Below are 19,507 nucleotides of genomic sequence, written 5' to 3' on the forward strand. Positions count from 1 at the left end.
CATCTTTATGTCCTGTTTAGAGAAATATCTGTTGAGGTCTTCTGCTCATTCTTTCATCAGAATGTTTGTTTTTCGGTGTTAAGTTGTGTAAGTTCCTTTTATATTTTGCATATTTGGCATCATTGGTGGATATCTTCCCGTGTTCAGTAGATTGGGTTGTTTTTTGTTTTCTTGATGGTTTACTTTGCTATGCAAAAACTTATTTTGTTGTAGTCTCACTTGTTTAACTTTTTTTTCTTGTTTGCTATGCCTACTAAGATATATAAAAAAGAGTTTCTAAGAGCAATGGCAGAGTTTATGACTATTCTTTCTTTTTTTCATGGATTTAGATCTTACATTTTAGTTTTTAATGCATTTTGAGTTTGTTTTGCTACATGCCATAAGAAAGTGGTTGAAGTATATTATTTTTTGTTGTGGTTTAGTTATTCTCGCACCATTTACTGAAGAATCTGTCTCACCCCATTCTGTATTCCTGTCTTTTTTATATTAATTAACCTTATATCTTTAGCTGTTTTAAAAATTGTGTTAGTTGTTTTATCATATTGTTCTGTAAAACTTCTTTATATACTCTGAATATGGAAGACTTATAAAATACAAGCTTTGTGTAAATTTACTGTATTCCACAGGTTGTGATTTTGACCCCCTGAGTATTTCCTTTAAAAAGTGCACAAGTTTTTATGTTTGGTGTGATCTCATTTGTCTATATTTACTTTGTTTACTTGTTTTTGGTGTTATAATGAAAAAATAAAACACATCTCTAAATCTTTTCTATGTATTTTTTGTATGCTTGAAAGCAGTCTGACGTGCCGTTTCTGTGGTGTTTGATGAATTATTCAACTCATCAGTATGTGGTATAGTGCATGCACCACTTATTGACATGGTTTTAGCACTCTGTTTCACATGAAACAGAAAAACATATTTCAAATACACTGTTAAATGGCAAAATCTTTGAACACACTGTACCCTCCATCTCTTTAGAGTAGAAAGTGGGAGTTGGGAGTTTCCTTATAATATTGCCATTGTGTGAAATTGGATTTGATCATTATGATTGCCAAATGTAGGCAACTGTTCCTTTTGATTGACCTTATTGTACCATTCTTGGTCTTGCTTTGAACGTATGACATTTTTGAAGTACTCAAAAATGTAATAATATAGCTTTGGGTGGTCATTGAGTGCTGGCCTGTGAACCAAAGGGTAGCTGGTTTGATTCCCAGTCAGGGCACATGCGTGGGTTTGGGGCCAGGTCCACAGTTGGGGGTGTGTGAGAGGCAGCTACATATTGATGCTTCTCTCCTTTTTTCTCCATGCCTTCCCCTCTTTCTAAAAATAATTAAGTAAATAAATCAATTTTTTAAAAGAAATGTAGCAATATGTTTAGTAATTGCTTAGCAGCAACGTATATTATATTGGCCTGAGTCTCCTAATTGTGAACCTTTATTTTGTATCTTTCAGCTTTGACATCTGAAGACAACCAGGCCTTATTGCAAAAGCCAGGAATAGAAGATTTAGTCTCTAAAATAATATTGGTAAGATATGAAAGGTGTACCTTTGATAATATAATGAAAGACTCATAAGAAAGTGTGTGACAAGAGAAAAGGATGTTAAAATGAACAGATCTTACCTGGCATAATTATTTTTAATGAAATCCTTGTTACCTAAAGAGGTGAAAAACAGTACACATTTGGGGAATCTCCCACTTTAACTGAGTTACATTTGCAGATCAAAGTGTTTCCAATTGTGAAGCTGGAAAACAGTTTTCTAAGTGTATGTATTCTTCTAAAGGCAGTCTGAAAAATCTAGAACTATCATAATTTATGGTGTGAATAATCATTTGAATTGCCTAAAATGAAGAGTGGTATTAAACTTTCAGTCAATAATTTGTAAACTTTAGTGAATTCTAATGCACAAGTAAAATTTAAATGTGATCAATAGGCAATCCCTTTTTAAAGGAATTATTATATTTCATTGAGAAGGAATGTTTTCTTTTATTCCAATATATAAAATTTTCATGAACTTGGGAGTGGTTTGTGATTCAGCCTCCATATTTTAATAAGAGTCTCAGATTCGGTATTTGGGAATAAGTATACATGTATAATGAAATTACAGGTGTCATTAAAGAACTTTCTATTTTCAATGATTACCAGAGTACGTGTAATGAAGATAGAAGTTATGAATGCAATGAAAATGGGAAAATGTTTAACCACAAATCAAATGATAATAAATATCAGAATACTCATCTTCCAGTGAACCATTATAAAGGTGGAAAAGTTTTTGACCAAATGTCAAATCACAATACACATCAGGTTATTCCTATTGTGGAGAAGACAAACAAACAAAGTAAATGTATCAAATTACTTAAGGAACCTTCTAATAGTACTGAACAAAAACATATTCCTGTTGGGGGAGAAGATTACAAATGTTTACCATGTGGGGAAGTCTTCAGTAAAATAGTTAATCTAAATGGAGCTAAGAAAATCTGTACTGAAGAAAAACATACGTGGAAAGAATGTGATAAAATACATAATCAACCTTCAGGTCTAACTCTAGATCAGAAAATACATACTGGACACAAGCCTCACATATGTAGAGAATGTGGCAAATCCTTTATGTCGTTCTCAACCCTTACTATTCACCAGAGAATTCATACTGGAGAAAAGCCTTATAAATGCAGAGAATGTGGCAAAGCCTTTATGTCATTCTCAATCCGTACTATTCACCAGAGAATTCATACTGGAGAGAAGCCTTATAAATGCAGAGAATGTGGCAAAGCCTTTAGGGAGTCATCAGCCCGTACTCAGCATCAGAGAATTCATACTGGTGAAAAGCCCTATAAATGTAGAGAATGTGGTAAAGCCTTTAGTCGATCATCATACCTTACTCAGCATCAGAAAATTCATACTGGAGAGAAGCCTTATGAATGTAGAATATGTGGTAAAACCTTTCGCTGGTCCACAACCTATAGAAAACATCAGACCATTCATACTGGAGAGAAGCCTTATAAATGTAGAGAATGTGGTGAAGCCTTCCGATGGTCCTCATCTCTAATACACCATCAAAAAATCCATACAGGAGAGAAGCTTTATAAATGTAGAGAATGTGGTAAAGTCTTTTCCTGGTCCTCATCCTTTAGAAAACATCAGAAAATCCATACTGGAGAGAAGCCATATAAATGTAGAGAATGTGGGAAAGCATTTCTTCAGTTATCAATCCTAACTCAACATGAGACAATTCATACTGGAGCAAAGCGTTATAAATGTAGAGAATGTGGGAAAGCCTTTTGCTGGTCCTCAGGCCTTAGACAACATCAAAAAATTCATACTGCAGAGACGTCTTATAAGTGTAGAGAATGTGGTAAAGCCTTCCGCCATTTCTCAAGGCTTACACAACATCAAAATATTCATACTGGACAGAAGCGTTATAAGTGTAGAGAATGTGGTAGAGCCTTCCATCACTTCTCAAGGCTTAGACAACATCAAAATATTCATACTGGACAGAAGCCTTATAAATGTAGAGAATGTGGTAAAGCATTTCACCAGTCCTCAACTCGTACTGCACATCAGAAAATTCATACTGGTGAAAAGCCTTATGAGTGTAGACAATGTGGTAAAGCCTTCCGCCAATTCTCAAAGCTTAGTCAACATCAAAATATTCATACTGGACAGAAGCCTTATAAATGCAGAGAATGTGGTAAAGCATTTCACCAGTCCTCAACTCGTACTGCACATCAGAAAATTCACACTGGAGAAAAGCCTTATGAATGTAGAGAATGTGGTAAAGCCTATTGTCGGTCCTCATCCCTTACAAAACATCAGGTAATTCATACTGGAGAGAAGCCTTATAAATGTACAGAATGTGGTAAAGCCTTTCGCTGGTCCTCATCACTTACTCATCATCAGGGAATTCATACTGGACAGAAGCCTCATTAGAGGATGTGGCAGATCCTTTGGATTCCTCAAATTTTTCTCAATAGAATTCCTAATGGGTGAAAAGCCATGTAAATGTAGGGAAATATGGCTAAGCCTTTAGGTGGTCCTCAGCCCTTATAATCAGGCTAATCATACTTGAGATAAGACATGTAATTGTGGATCACTTAGCAAAGCCTTTATTCACTCCTCAAAACTTATGCCTACATCAGGTCATTTGTACTGGAGAGTCACCATATAAATGTAAGTGCCAAATCTTTTAATCATTAGTAGTGTCTTAGCCAACATGAGAGAATTCATTCTGGAGGAAGACTGTTCAAATGTAAAGAATGTAGCAGAGCTTTTTACCCTGTGTTCAAAACTAACTCAACATTGGAGACTTCAAGCTTGAGGGAAACAAAAAATGTGAAGAATTTAACAAAACTTTAACCATTGTTCAAGCCTCCTTCAAGGTTAGAGAATTTATATTGAAGAGAAGTCTTAATAATGTAAGAAATCTGTGAAAGTATTAGGAATGTATGTAATTTAAACAAAATTTCAAAATATCAGAGAATTCACAGTAGAATGTTAAAAATAGTTTTCATGTATTGCTATAAATCAGAATACTTACTATAGAGAATCATCCAGAATTTAAAAATATTTAGATCATTACAGAATTCAGATCATTACTTTATACTGTGCTTCAAAATGGCAAGGGGATGGATGTCTGGATTATGTGTACTTACTCAGAATATATACTATTGCATAATGACAGTATTTAAAGTATTTTGAGAAAGAAACATTACTGTGATTCCAATCTCTTGTCTGTTGATGCTGCTATGTCTTTATTCCCAGTGTATATGTGAAATCATGGGGTTGATTGTTGGCTCCTTAAAAATCTGTGAACTCTTGAACTCAGCTACAGAGACCTCATAGCCATTCTTGTTTGAAGTGCTAGGGTGACAGCATCTCACTGCTCTCCCCCTCCCACATCAGCCAAGGAAGCCCTTTTGGTTCTGATCAGTAGTTTGGAAATTTTCTATTACAATGACACATCAGAATTTGGTGAATATTTTTATTGTATCTTTTGAAAAAAATGAATATTACAACTCATGGTGAGCCCTATGATTTCAAATGTGAATATGGGTTTTTGGAAAATAACTAATGGCATTTCTGTGTTTGGAAATTAGAATGATCTGCCTTGACTGGAATGGCTCAGTGGGTTGGGTGTAGACCCAAAAACCGAAAGGTCTCCCATTCAATTCCTGGTCACAACATGTACCAGTGTGGCAGCTGGGCATGTGAGAGGCAACCGATCCACGTTTCTCTCACACATTGATGTTTCTCTCCTCTTTCTCCCTCTGTTCCTCCCTCTCTGTAGAAATAAATAAATAAAATTGATTTCAAAAAGAAAGAAAATTAGAATGACTCTTCTGGTACCGATTTTCATTAGAGTCCTTGAGAAGTTCTCAGTGTTACATCATTACCTTCTTTACTGAAATAAAAAGAGGGTAAGTTGAAAACATTTTATTCTCAATCATAAATGTAGCCAACTCTTCATCATTCTTTCTGGAGAAATCCCAGAAACCATAGCAGACTTTGGGGTGAAAACATTTTCTTTATTATTTTGGATACAAACTTCTTTTCTGTTTTTTTGCATAGCTAGGAGTTTACCCATTGGCCCACTGGTATCTTGAGCGTATTTCAAGCCATCAGCACCATTTCCAGGAATTTCAGGTGGGGAAAATTTAATGTGGAAGCCCCAAAGTCCATTGGCTTTTTCAGTGTCCTGTGCTGGATCAGTAGAAGCTGCTAAATATTAGTACCTAGGCATGGACCTGCCCAGAAAATCAGTGCACACACTATAGAAACTAGATATTGAACACTGTTCTGCTTTACTTCCTGACATAGTTACAGACACAATATATGCAGCATTATTTATATGCATCTACTGATGTTTTGTATCTAGGACTCACTACCTGGCTTTATGGTTTTAGTTTTGTTACAAGATAAAAGTCCAGTGCAGAGAACATCCATAGGAATAAAATCTCAGCTGTATGAGAGTTCTTCCACTTTCAGGTATACCAGTGAAGAAGGTTGAAGAGGTGTATGAGTGCAAATATTACCTGCATTAATTTTCTTAGGTTTATTCTGGTCATTTTAAAAAAACACTTTGCCCTAGGTTGAGAGTTAATTCTCTCTTAATTATCTTCAGAATACATATTCTTTTGCTTTGGGGTAAAATTCTCTAAATGTGCCACATCCATCTCCTCTTATGTGTCATTTAAGACCACTTTTTTTGTTGCTGCTGATTTTCTATCTGTTAGATCCATTTATGGATGTCAATGGAAAGTTAAAGTCCCCTACTATGACTGTATTGCTGAATTTAAAAACTGCCATAACTATATACTTACCAGTAATCACTTAAATATAAATGTATTAAATGATCAAATGAAAAAGAGAAGGTAGCCCTGACCAGTGCAGCTCTCAGTTTGTTGGGCATTGTCTTGGAAAGTGAAAGGTCTGCAGTTCAATTCTTGGTTAGGGCACATAACTGGGTTGCAGATTCAGTCAGCAGATGGGGCACATATGAGAGGCAACCCACTGATGTTTCCCTCTCTTTCTCCTTTTCCTGTCTCTAAAAATAAATAAATCTTTTTAAAAATGGGGTAATGGATAGCAGAACAAGAGCCATGAATATGCTGTCTACAAGAGACCCACTTTAGATGAAAAGATACAAAGTGAAAGTCAAAAGGTAAAAAGTTATTCAGCTCTACCTTTGGGCCTCAGAAGAACCTGCTCTGCAGAGAATTCTGTTCTAGTGAGACATCTCATAATGGACTGTATACACATAATAGGTATGAAAATAACTGTGCTAATAGTGAGCTGACCTATGTGGTAGAGGTAAATTTTAATGGAGTCAATGTGTAGAGTTTTTAGATACCCAGAAACTTGTTTTGGCAGGTCCTCGGGCAGGTCAGAGCAGGTCTGATAGGTAACTTAGGGAAACATACTTTTTGTTTGTTTTTTAAATGTGAACCACTTAATTGATGATTGATTACTTTCTCTTGGAAATTTGGAATTGCAATAAAGAAAAGTCTATGCTATTGGGAAAAAAAGGTATTTCATTTGAATGGAAATTTTAAAATGCTGTGGTAGCCATACTTATGTCAAAAGAGAAAATTTAAAAGAGAGGCTACGAAAAGGAGGATATTTCATAATTACAAATGGATCCTCAGAAGAGGATATAACACTTGTAAACGTTTATGCACCCAATGTAAGAGCATCTGAGTATAGCTGGCAAATACTATTGAGTATAAAAGGAGAGTTGGACCTTTTAAATTTGGATTTCTTGTTTTTGGTTTGCATTGTTAGAATTACTCAAATATTAGTGATAGTAAACCCTTATAAGGTCTGTAACTTACATTATTTTCTCCCTTTTGATAGACTTTTTACTTATATGGTAGTGTCCTTCATTGCACAGACCACTAATTTTGATGAAGACCGATTTCTCTTACGTCATCATCTCTCTGTTTTTTGAATTGGTATTATATCTAAAAATCTACTGGCAAATCCAAGGTCATGAACATTTAACCCTGTGACTTTATCTAAGAATCTTATATGCTTGCTTCTTACATTTAGCTCCCATATATTGATAGCTTCTATGTCTTGGCTAAATTGTAACCATTTTTATTTAAAATACCTACTGAATCTGCTCCAGCTGGTGTGGCTCAGTGGGTTGAGAACCTGCCTGTGAACGGAACTGTCACTGGTTCGTTTTCCAATCAGGGCACATGCTTGGATTGCAGGCCAGGTTGGGGTTGCACAATAAGCAACAGGTTGATGTTTCTCTCACACATTGGTGTTTCTCTCCCTCTCCCCCTCCTTTCCCCTCTGTCTCTAAAAACAAACAAATACATAAATAAATCTTTAAAAATATAAAACACCTGTTGAGGGAGAGTGCTTAAATAACCACCAGGTCTTTATCAGATCGATGTGCATGAATAAAAAATATTTTCTGTTAAAAAATACTGGGTTCATAATATATTAAAAAAAATTTTTATTGAATTTATTATGACATTAGTTAATAAAATTATATATAGGTTTCAAGGGTGTAGTTATATATTACATTATCTGCATATTGTATTGTGTGTTCAACATCCAAAATCAAATGTCCTTCCATCAACATTTATCCTTTATCCTCTTGTCACTTTCCACACCCCCCTTTTCTTCAGAAAAATCACCATTACGTTTTTTGCCTATGAGGTTTTTTTTTTTTTTGCATAAGTACTTATGTACATGTTAAACCAAATTGTGTAATAAAAACTTGTTAACTTAGATTTGAACTTTGAACTATCCATTGTATTAAAAATTAATATTTTTGAATCAGAAAGGCTCTGTCTTTTTTTCTTTAAATGCATTTATGAAGTCAGACAGAATATTTCTTGCATCAGTCTTCTTTTCCCTAGATTCTTGGGCATTTGTGCACATGAGTACATCGCTATGTATATACTTTTCTTTAATCCTGGTTTCTGTAGAGCTGCAAGGACATCCAGATATGCCTCTAAACAAACTGTACTCACCAGCCTTGGTGATAATACACAGCCTACTCCCCATCTCTAATGCAGGCCTGAGTAGACACCCCTTTCCAGGTAGATCACCTCAAAGGAGCCTCTTCCTGACTTCCATGCCACTGCTACATGCAGAGACATGTGATAAGGATGCTTATTGCCTTATGTGAACAATAAAAGCAAAAAGCACTAGTTTTCAAATCATCAGTAGAATCAATTATACCAATAATTTTTAATAAGAAATATGCAAGTTAGTATCTATTCTCTTCACTGTGGAGCTTCTGAAGATGGTATTGGCAGGTGTTGGATCAACCACATAATAAATATATATACTACAGAAATATCTAAGAAGTTATTTCCAATAAAGAGCATCTGTTTTCCTCAGAACTAATAATGAATTTTGAACTTTTAAAGTATTTTTACCCTAATATTTTAGTGAACTTTTATTATTTTAAATAAATAAATAATATACTGTATTTTTCTGTGTATAATGTCCATCCATGTTTTTGGCCCAACTTTCAGGAAAATATCTTTCATTTTCATTTTTTTCAATTCAATTTTTTATTTCCACTAGATCCTTATTTTTTGTATTAAAGGAATTTTAGCATTTATTTTTGAACATATGATACAAGAAATTTTTATGTAACAATTACAGATACAAGGAATTTCAGATAACACCTATGTAATGGGCATCCTTATTTTCCCTCAAAAATTTGGTCAAAACATACGCATTATACAGGGCAAAATTGAACCTTTAGAAGATAAATTGCTCAAGTTAAAACAGGAAACAACCCTTCTCCTGACTCTCTATCCCAACTCCCAGGACGGAGCTCACTGCCCCTGAGCTTTGTTCACTGCACACAGTCTCACCATTTCTCTATAGATCAAATCTTCCAAAAAAACCAGACTTCATAGATATTGACTAGCACATATAACAACAAAAATTGTTGAGTGTAGAAAGAGAAATTTAGTTGATATTTGGTAATTTAGTTTACTTAGGTTTATATTGCAGACAATGTATCTCCCTATTAAATGTTGCAAAATTAGCAATTCTTGAGGCAAGAATAAATCCAAATGTTAATCTTGGGATTATACAATTTATAGGCTTATTCACACCTACAGAACATTTTGAAATAGGGCACCAAAAAAGAGGAAAAGGTTACAATTTTAAAATAAAAAGTAAGCTTTGTAGTTACTGTCCCAAGGAACATACAGTGAATTTGAAATTGTATTTGGATACGATTGATTGAAAGATGTTCTGATGTAAGGAAATTTCAAAGATGTTTAAAACTATTCCAACTATGGTACAGAACATTTAATGTAGTTTACATCAAGTTTTAAAACCTTATTTCTTTTAAAAGCAATGCACATTGTCTTGAATAATTACATCTTCTGGTCTTTCTCACATCCCAGGTCATGTCTCTACAAGACAATGAACTGTGGCAGAAAAAGAAAACTCCCATGATAAGCTTCCGTGCTCTGCGGCTTCTGCAAATTCCTCCTGCACTTTGTTTCTTTGTTTCCCATATAAGGTAGCTAGCCCTAACTTCCGCATTTAGCTTCTGAAACCTCGCTTAGCCAGGTAGGTAGGAAGCCCGGGGCTATTCAAACCCCGGGAGAACGAAGATCAGGCTTAGAATTTGGAGATTCTCCTCTGAGCCTGCGTGGGTAATAAAGGATCGTTCTCCACCACCTCACCTGCGTGAGTTACTTTCTGCAACAGAACGGGCCTTGTTGAATCCTGGCCTCCCTGGTGAATGGGCAATAGAAAAGGAAACACTGCTGAGTTTCATTATGTGATTGTCTTTTTGTACCCAGGGAGAGCTGTGTATTTCACATTCTACTTCTTAATGGTTACACATATAATTGCAGTAGTTGTTTAATAAAGTTTTCCATTCATTCTAATTGCAGTAATGTTTCTGCAATTCCCCACCTCCCAGCGTCTCAGGTCCCAGTTCCTACAGAGTTGAATCATTCTCACCAGCAGGAAATGCTTGCAATCTTAGGCAAAAATAGCTGTTGACTTAGACCTTTTCAAAGGCAATAAAAAACAACTTACTTTCTAACACAATTGTCTCACATAAATGTATGCTTCCCCTTAAAACTGTTCAACATAGTGACTTAAATTGGGTAAGAATCAAAGCCTCTCCACAGACAAAAAACACACAGGAACATTTCTCTTTTAAAAAAATTTGTTGCCTTGGCTGGTGTTTCTTAGTTGGTTGAGCTTGGAGCTACAAATGTATCCAGTTTGATTCCTGGCCAGAGCATCTGTCTAAATCGCATACTCAGTCTCTAGCTGGGGCTGGTGCAAGATATTTCTCTCCCTTTCCTCCTCCCTTCACCTCTTTAAAAAAATTTGGTTTTCAATTACTGTTTACTTTCAGTATTATTTTGTATTAGTTTCAAGTGTGCAGCAAGCACTTTTAGACAATCATATAGTTTACAAAATATTCTCATTGATGATTCCTTACCTAGCATATATAGTTATTACATTATTACTGACTATATTCCTTACACTGTAATTTACATTCCGGTGACTATTTTGTAACTGCCACTATGTACTTTCTAATCTCTTCACCTTCACTCTGCCCCAAACCTCTTTTTCCCTGGCAACCCTTAGTCCAGTGGTGCCCAACCTTTTCGGCACCAGGGACCTGTTTCATGGAAGACAATTTTTCCATAGACTTTGGGGGTGGGGGGTTGTTCAAGGATGTGTCCGGCTGTGTGGCCAGTTCCTGACAGGCCCAGACCAGTACTGTCCAAGGCTAGGAGGTTGGGACCCCTGCCTTAATCTGTTCTTGGTTTCTATGAGTCAGTTCTTATTTTATCTATTTTTGTTGTAGATTCCACACATTGTAGAGAGCAGAACTGAACTAAGATGACGTGAGTCTTGTTTACTAAGATGGCATTGAAAAAAACACATTTAGAGCATGTGCAGTACAGCAATGATGGAGGAACATGCAGTCCCTTGAATGTGGTGCAGTAGAAGGGAATAAACATGTGCCCATTGAAAGTGTAACACCATCCTCTCAGAGCATGCACAGTAGAGTAACATAAACCACATGTGCACAAAACAACTGTGTGTTAAACAGCTAATGCAACATTGCATCATACAAGAGTATATAAGCAGAGGATTTCAGACCACAGAAAGTGCATCCTGAGAGCAAGTTACTTTGAAACAACCTGCACGTTCTTCCTCAGGAGAAAAGAGTTGTGCCTTGATTTCATCCCTCTGACTTTGCCTTGCAACACATTAACTGCCCAGCTGCCTCCTGGACTCAGACCTGATCTGGACTCTTGGGACTCAGGTTTATTGTTCCCCAATTCTCTTTGTATGATATTGTAACTGATTGTTTCTGAGTGTTATTCGTATTGATTGATTATTATTAGCTGAGATTGAACTTGCCTCAATAAAAGCTGAGTGAATTTCAGTCACCTGTGTTGACTTACTGTTATTCCTGCGTACCAGAACTACCTGCAGGGCTGGTAGACTTATAGGTGGCCTACTGCTTCCAGTTCCTAAGGCTTGGGTCAGATGACCCGAGTGGGGCTCAAGGGCTGAGTTATAGGAAAAAAATATATCGCAAAACATATGCTCATTACACAGATATAAGAGAAATCATATGATATTTGCCTCTTCAGATTGACTTACTTCACTTAACATGATACAAAATGATAGGGGAACTCAAGGGTTGGAAAATTTTAGTAATTAATGCATGTAAAAAGCTATTGTTTCAGGAACTGAAGATGTGAACCACTTGGAGTCCAGGAGACAAAATCAATTCAACCTTTCTGCCCCAGGGGAACTGAAAGCAATCCAGGTGTATCTAAGCCACTGTACTCCAGGGAGGGACATCCTCCTGCACAGGACACAGATAAAGAATCACCTGTCAAGAGGTGAGAGTGCTGGACTGCAGCTTTTAGCTCACTGACCTTGTTCATTAACCCCAAACCTTTTATCTACATCCCCTTCCACCCCATTTCAAATCCCTTACCTAAAATTTTATTCTCCTTATAAAAAAGGCTGGCTTAAAATGAAATATAAAATGGTCTTTTAGGGTACATAACCAGCTGTCTACTCAGATCACTGGCCATCTAAATAAAGCACCCATAAAGTTTCAAACCCTGTCTCTACTTCTTGGTGTTGGTGACGACAGGCATAATGAATGCCAACTTTTCTGGTTTCAATACCACCATTTTTAAACCTGAAAAATATATTTTGGGGGCAAAAAGCTTGTAAGTTCAGGCCACTCCTCAAGCAGGCCCACAGGGTGGGTGCCACTCCTTCACTTTCTCTCACTACGCATGCCTGGGCTCTAGTCAGGACTGACGTCCTGTTTGTCCCCAGTGCTCTGTTCAGACTCTGCTCCCAGAATGCCCCCTTTTCCCTCCCAGCACCATTTTGTATAGCTAAGAAAGGGGAGTGCCAAGAGAAAGGTCCCAGTGTGTGGCAAAGATCTTATCCAAAATGTAATCACTGGAGGACACCAAAATAGTAATTTTGAAAAGAAATGTTACAGATTGTAGCATCCAGCAAACTTGAGAACAAATATAGGAGACTTTCAGGGTATCAAACATGTTACTTTATTGGCCAAGTTTAACCTGCGCAGGGGCGAACTCTCAAGGTGTCCAGCGACACAGTGCCCACAAGGAGCTGCAAACGAGAGTCGCGCCGAGTGCTTACAACTACATTCTTATATATGGGCAGGCAAGCAAGCGTTATACAGAAGCAGACGTGGCAGTTAGTAATTCGCTTACAAAGACCGCGCTCGGGAATTTCAAACCAAGCATTCTTTCATAAGGCGGGAAGGCAGGATGTTTGTTCATTAACTTAGTAATCTCCTGGCTCTAGCTAGCTAGTTTTCTATTTTCTCATTAAAAACTACAAAGCACTGCTTATCTAGCCTACCCAGGGGAGAGCGTCTGCTAGACACAGGATGTTCGCTTTGACTGTACTTTGTCTCTTTTATCATTTCTTTTTAGCTACAATGTGGTTCTTGTCTATTAAGGTTAAATTTAGTCCTTAATTTCCTTGTTCCCAACACAGATTTTAGGACTAATTTACGTGGATAAATGAAAAACCGTGAACAAAGAAGGCTATAACCAAGGACAGCTAGAGGGAATGGGGCCCAGCCAACATCACGGAGGCCGCCCCTCACATTCCTCACCTCCGCCCAAACCTGGCCTTTTCCAAGCAACCCCTTCCGCTTCCGCCTCCGTTCGTCCCGTCCCTCACCACTGCCCTCACAGTTTAGCGCAGAGCAAAAGCTCTGACTCCTCCCCTCCGTTGAGGTGAGGAGCATGCGCGGTTTGTTACAGACGCTGTGAAGCGCTCGAGTAGGAAAGGTCAAGCGTACTTGCTTTGTTTTGGCGTTTCCGATTGAAGCTTGATTTTCTCAGTCCTCCTTCCGACGCAGGTGAAACCTGCAGGTCGCTTACAGTCGGTGAAATCTCCGCTGCGAGGCTCCTTTAGTGGTGAGTCCAGGGTCCCTGGGAGACCCTGCTAAGAGGACGCTCTACATTCATTTCCCGGGCAGCTCTGAGGCCGTCCTGCCCACTGTTTCTCTGCCTTCGGGTCGTTGGACACCGCCTGCCCTGTGGTTTTCTCGTTGAAAGTTCTTTCTTGCATAGCCCTCCCACCCCACGTCTTGAAAGTGTCGGGAAAGACAGTGAAGACCTTTCGCCCCTCCCCGCTGCCTTGCGACTTGGCCCCTGGAGCCGGGACTGTACCTCGGCCTGGGGATCTGCAGACCCCCGCCCTCCAGCATTTAATAACTTGTCCGAATCCCAGGAAAAGCACTCGTTCCTACGGGTGGGACTTAGGAAGTGGGTACACTCTGTCCCCAGGAGACGTGACCTGCTCTTTGAGGAAGTGGCTTTGTGGAGTGAGAGAGGGCGGCCGGGGATCCGGAGACCGATAGAGCAAGGCGGACTCATGACTAGGAGAAAAGGTCGGGGAGGGGCCGAAAGAGACTGCAACGCAAGTGAGAGATGCCGGAGGGACGTGACCTTGGAGAAGGAATGAAAAGTCTGTCACCACATGATGCTTTTTGCAGGAATATTAAAAGCATGGGTCTTTTTTCTGCTCAATGAATTTACTTTTTACTTCTGCATCTCACATTGAATTTACTTTTATTTTTTAAAGAAAGCGGAAGGGAGGGAGGGAAACATGGATTGGTTACCCTCTAGTGTGCCCCCAGCCAAAAACCTGACCCACAATCCAGGTATGTGCCACGACCGGGAATCAAAGCTGGGAATCAAACCTGGGATCTTTCAGTTTGCCGGCTGGCACTCAGTCTATTGAGCCACATCAGCCAGGGCTGAATTTACTTTTAAAAAACACAGAGATTAATCTTCATCTGTTGGAGATCTACTTTTCTATAAGTAGTAACTTCTGAAGTAAGCATTGGTGATGTCTCTCAACCAGCATTTAATAATCTTGTCAAATTATGAGGCAGTCTCAAGGTTTTTTAAACTTTGACCATGGAACTCATTACATACATACTTTATATATATAAATTCCAGGTGGGCTGGTGTGGCTCAGTGGATTGAGTGCTGGTTTGCAAACCAAAGGGCTGAAGTTTCAGTTCCCAGACAGGGCATGCCCCTGGGTTGGAGACCAGATCCCCAGTTAGGGGTGTGAGAACCAACAGGTCCTTGCACATTGATGTTTCCCTTCCTCATTATCTCCCTCTTCTCCCCTCTCTTAAAAAAAAAGATGCAGAGCCCAATTTGTAGGCGAAGCTTAAGACTGCATTTAAAACAATTTTTCAATTTCCCTTTTAAATATATTGTATTTAGTTTAAATTCTGAGCGCTGTATCCTTTCTACTATTTATCATATGTTGCAAAATCTATTGGTTCTTAGTAATATGAGGTATTTCAGTGTGCACTTGATAAGGTGATCAATGATCTTAGTGAGAACCTAGTTTCATGAGTTCAGCAGCTTTTTCTTGTATTTATGTGATTTGTTGAATTAGTGACTGAGCCACAAAGGAGCTGTTACCATCAAGTTTATTCCATTCTCTGAAAATATTGAAGGGTGGGCTGGATTGACCTGAAATGTGTTTCCCAGAAAGACCATCTGTTGATTGTGTAATTACATGTTTTCATGGCTAATATTTTCTTTTAAATTTCAGCATCAAAACTTGCATTTATCATTTTATACTTTTCATATAATTCTTTGAGCCCTGGCTGGCATAGCTCAGTGGATGGAGCGCGTGGGCTGCAAACCAAAGTGTCGCAGGTTTGATTCCCAGCCAGGGTACATGCCCGGGTTGCAGGCCATAACCCCCAGCAACTGCACATTGATGTTTCTCTCTCTCTTTCTCCCTCCCTTCCCTCTCTAAAAATAAATAAATAAAATCTTAAAAATATATAGATATATATATAATTCTTTGTTTTTTCCTGGATAATAAGAAATAATTTTTGCCCAGGGAGCCTGTCATTTCAGAAGTTTCTGCCCAAATTCCTCACAGTACCCAGAGGTCTGAGATGTGCTGGCTCTGATATGCCTGGCCCAGTGCTACAGAAAACAGTTCTGGGGGAGCAACTCCGGGCAACAGGAAGGAACTAGATAAAGATGCCATTTTATGGGCTGCATTGCAGATCTGCAGAATTGTAACAGTGGAGCCCTCATTACCTTAGGGTCTACATGCTTATTAAATCTACACTGTTTCCCTTCAGAGTCCTATTAAATCACCTGAGAAGTTTGAGAAATGACATCAGCTGTGCCATTCTTCACAGAGTTAAACAACTGCTCTTGGTGGGGTATCTCTGTTTAGTGAGATGCTCCAGTTGATGCTAAGGTTAGCCTATGGATTAGCAGGAATAATTTGGGATGCATTTTTTAGAAAGACTCACTTAAAGGTATGGATAGTTAATTTACAGAGAGAGAAAAACGTATGTGAAAAAGAAACATTGATGGGCTTCTTCCTGCATGTTTCAGAAGCAGGGATGGAACCTGCAACCTAGAAAAGTACTCTGACTGGAATCAAACCCACAACGTTTTCTGTGGACAGGACATTGTTACAACCAACTGAGCCACCAGTTCATGGTATGCATTTATTTTTTAGTGACATTTTATTGATTATGCTGTTATAGTTGTCCTGATTTTTCCCCTATATCCCCCTCTACCGAGCACTCCCCACTTCCTCAGACAATCCCTCACCTTAGTTCATGTCCATGGGTCATCATATAACTTATTTTCCTGTACTCCATTTCCTATACTGTACTTTACATCCCCGTAGCTATTCTGTAACTACCTATTTGTACTTCTTACTTAATCTCATCTGTTCACCCATTCACCCACAATCTCCTCCCATCTGGCAACCATGCTCTCTGTATCAATGATTCTGTCTCAGTTCTTGTTTGCTTAGTTTTTTTTTTTTTAATTCAATTGTTGATAGTCCTGGCTGATGTGGTTCAGTGGATCCAGTGCCAGCCTGTGAACTGAAAGGTTGTCAGTTCCATTCCCAGGCAGGGCACATGCCTGGCTTGTGGGCCAGCTCCCACTTGGGGGCATGTGAGGCAAAACATTGATGTATCTCTCACACATTGATGTTCCTCTTTCTCCTCCCCTTTTCTTTAAAAAGAAATAAAATCTTTACCCCTGTTTGGTGTGGCTCAGTGGATTGAGTGCCGGCCTGTGAACCAAAGGGTTGCTGGTTTGATTCACTGCCTAGACACATGCCTGGGTTGTGGGCCAAGTCCCCAGTTGGGGATGAGCAAGAGGCAAATAATCAATGTTTCTCTCACAAATCAAAGTTTCTCTCCCTCTCTTTCTCCCTCCCTTCTCTCTGAAAATAAATAAAATCTTAAAAAAAAATAAAAATAGATCTCTTTTTGCAGCAATGAGAGTGGGAGCTAGGACCCTGATTTGGCAGCCAAGGCCAAGGCTTGTTTTAAGAAAATGGCAGACAAACTGGACATGGGGAAAATCGCCAGCTTTGATAAGGCTGAGCTGAAGAAGACAGAGATGCAGGAGAAGAACACCTTGCCTACCAAAGAGACCATTGAACAGGAGAACCAGGGTGAAATTTCTCAAGATCCTGGAGGATTCCTCACCCCTACTATCATCTTTGGGACTCCAGTAGTGGAGAAAAAGCTACCTGCAAAATGGACATGAGCGACAAACTGCACTGTGAACCCAGATATTCTGCGCCCATGCCATTAGCCTGTGGGTCATCTCCATTCAAACTGCCAAATTTTCCAGTTTGCCCTGGGATATTATATAAAATTATTTATATTATTAATAAAAATAAAACACACCTCATGGCAAAAAATTAAACAATTTTTAAAAATCTTCAAAAATATATTAAATTGTTAGGTATGTATATATTGCCATTTTATTTTCATGGTTTTCATCAGCTTTATCTTAGTCTGTCTTTTCATATAATAGTGGTTTGAGAAGCTCTTTATCTGCTGTTTGATTCTAAATGATAGCTTTGTTGGGCAGACCAAGCTTGGCTTTAGGTCTCTACTTTTCATGACTTCAAATATTTCTTGACAATCCCTTATAGCCTGTGAAGTTTCTTTTGAGAAATTAGCTGACAGTGTTATTGTAAATTCCCTGTAGGTAACTGTTTTTCCCTTGCTGCTTTTAAGATTCTCTCTTTATTTTTAACCTTTGGCATTTTAATTATGATGTGTCTTGGAGTGGGCCTCTTTATATCCATCTTGTTTGGGACTCTTTCTCTGCTTCCTGGAATTACATGTCTTGTTTCCTTCACCAAATTGGGTGAGTTTTCTTTTGTTATTTTAAAAAACATTTCCAGTTTCTTGCTCTTTCTTTTTTCCTTCTGGCACTCCTATGAAGCAAATGTTGTTGGATCTTTTGAAGTTGTCTCAGAAGCTGCTTTTACTACCCTCATTTTTGGGGGGTTATTTTTTCCTTGTTCTAATAGGTTGTTTTTTGCCTCATGTTTCAAATCATTGATTCGATTCTTGGCTTATCTACTCTACTGTTTTTTCCCTGTAGATTGTTCTTTTTGTTTCCCCCCAAGGCTTATGGTCTTGATTTTATTTATTTATTTTTAGAGAGAGGGGAAACATCAGTATGTGGTTGCCTTTCAGATGACCCCAGCTGGGGGTCTGGTCTGCCACTCAGGCATGTCCCTGACTGGGAATTGAACTGATGGCTCTGGTTCACAGGCCAGAACTCAATCCACTGACCCATACCAGCCAGGTCTGTAAATTGTTCTTTATTTCAATCAGTGTATTCTTTGTTTCTGACCGGATTTTTTTTATGCTGTTGTGTTCCTCTCTGAGTTTCTTGAGCATCCTTACAACCAGTGTTTTGAACTCTGCATCTGATAGATTGCTTATCCATTTCCTTTAGCCCTTTTTCTGGAATTTTGATCTGTTTTCTTATTTGTGCCATGTTTATCTCTTCATTGTGGCAGCCTCCCTGTGTTTGTTTCTATGTAGTAGGTAGAGCTGCTTTGACCCTGTGTGTTGGCAGTGTGGCCTAATGTAGTAGGTGTCCTCTGCATTCCAGTGGCATAGCCTCAGGTATCACCGAAGTGGGGTGTTGGAAGTGTGTGCTTCATGTGGACTGACTATGTCCTCCTCTTGTAGTTGAGCTTTGGTTGCTATTGGCAGGTCAATGGGAGGGATTTTTCCAGGCCAGTCAGCTGCAAGGACTGGCTGTGACCACTTAACCACCAACCTCCACCTGCTGTGGTGGGCAGGGTAGTGGTGCTCCAGCGTAGTTTGTAGCTGTCCACTGGGTGCACCGATCCCTGGGGTTTCCTGGGTGGGCAGGTCAAGACTAGCCCCCATTTGTGTTTTGCCCGGGACCACCTTTCCCAAGTTGTAAAGCAATATGAGATGTCAACTACTGCGGGGCTTGGAGATTCCCAGGCAAAACCAAGAGAATAAAGGCTTACTGCTGCTAGTGCCAGGCCTGGGGCTCCTGGAGGCCAACAGTTGCATGTTTGAGAGGATTAAGGAAGATGTGAAACCTTGAGCCAAGACCAGCCATTCATAGGAAAAGCAGCTTGTATGAATCCAGAAGTTGGGTGGGATAGAA

General features: G+C 38.8%; 2 protein-coding genes across 4 annotated transcripts in view; both read left to right on the forward strand.

The window, feature by feature from the left end:
• The window catches only part of LOC123824202 (zinc finger protein 420-like), a 69,636-nt gene that overhangs the window by 10,925 nt on the left and 39,204 nt on the right, over nt 1-19,507 (forward strand). Inside the window, 2 exon segments of the mRNA XM_045847326.1 lie at nt 1,453-1,526; nt 2,145-3,919. Of these exon segments, the coding sequence (XP_045703282.1) occupies nt 1,453-1,526; nt 2,145-3,919 (1,849 nt within the window).
• Nucleotides 13,797-17,739, forward strand: LOC123824200 (thymosin beta-10-like). 3 transcript variants are annotated; one of them, XM_045847324.1, is made up of 3 exons: nt 13,797-13,951; nt 16,424-16,531; nt 17,312-17,739. In XM_045847324.1, exon 3 carries the CDS (start codon nt 17,387-17,389, stop codon nt 17,600-17,602), a length of 216 nt encoding a protein of 71 aa, XP_045703280.1. In that variant the 5' UTR covers nt 13,797-13,951; nt 16,424-16,531; nt 17,312-17,386; the 3' UTR covers nt 17,603-17,739. The 3 variants fall into 3 exon arrangements, with proteins under 3 accessions (XP_045703280.1, XP_045703279.1, XP_045703281.1); XM_045847323.1 differs by having other exon boundaries at nt 17,326-17,739; XM_045847325.1 differs by lacking the exon at nt 16,424-16,531 and having other exon boundaries at nt 17,326-17,739.

This window comes from Phyllostomus hastatus, unplaced genomic scaffold, assembly GCF_019186645.2.
Source record: "Phyllostomus hastatus isolate PE091 unplaced genomic scaffold, TTU_PhHast_1.1 phas_contig_549, whole genome shotgun sequence".
Lineage (NCBI taxonomy): Eukaryota > Metazoa > Chordata > Mammalia > Chiroptera > Phyllostomidae > Phyllostomus > Phyllostomus hastatus.

What these genes read in the sequence shown, in the direction of transcription:
- LOC123824200 (XM_045847324.1), top strand. Translation starts at nt 17,387, where the DNA reads ATGGCAGACAAACTGGACATGGGGAAAATCGCCAGCTTTGATAAGGCT.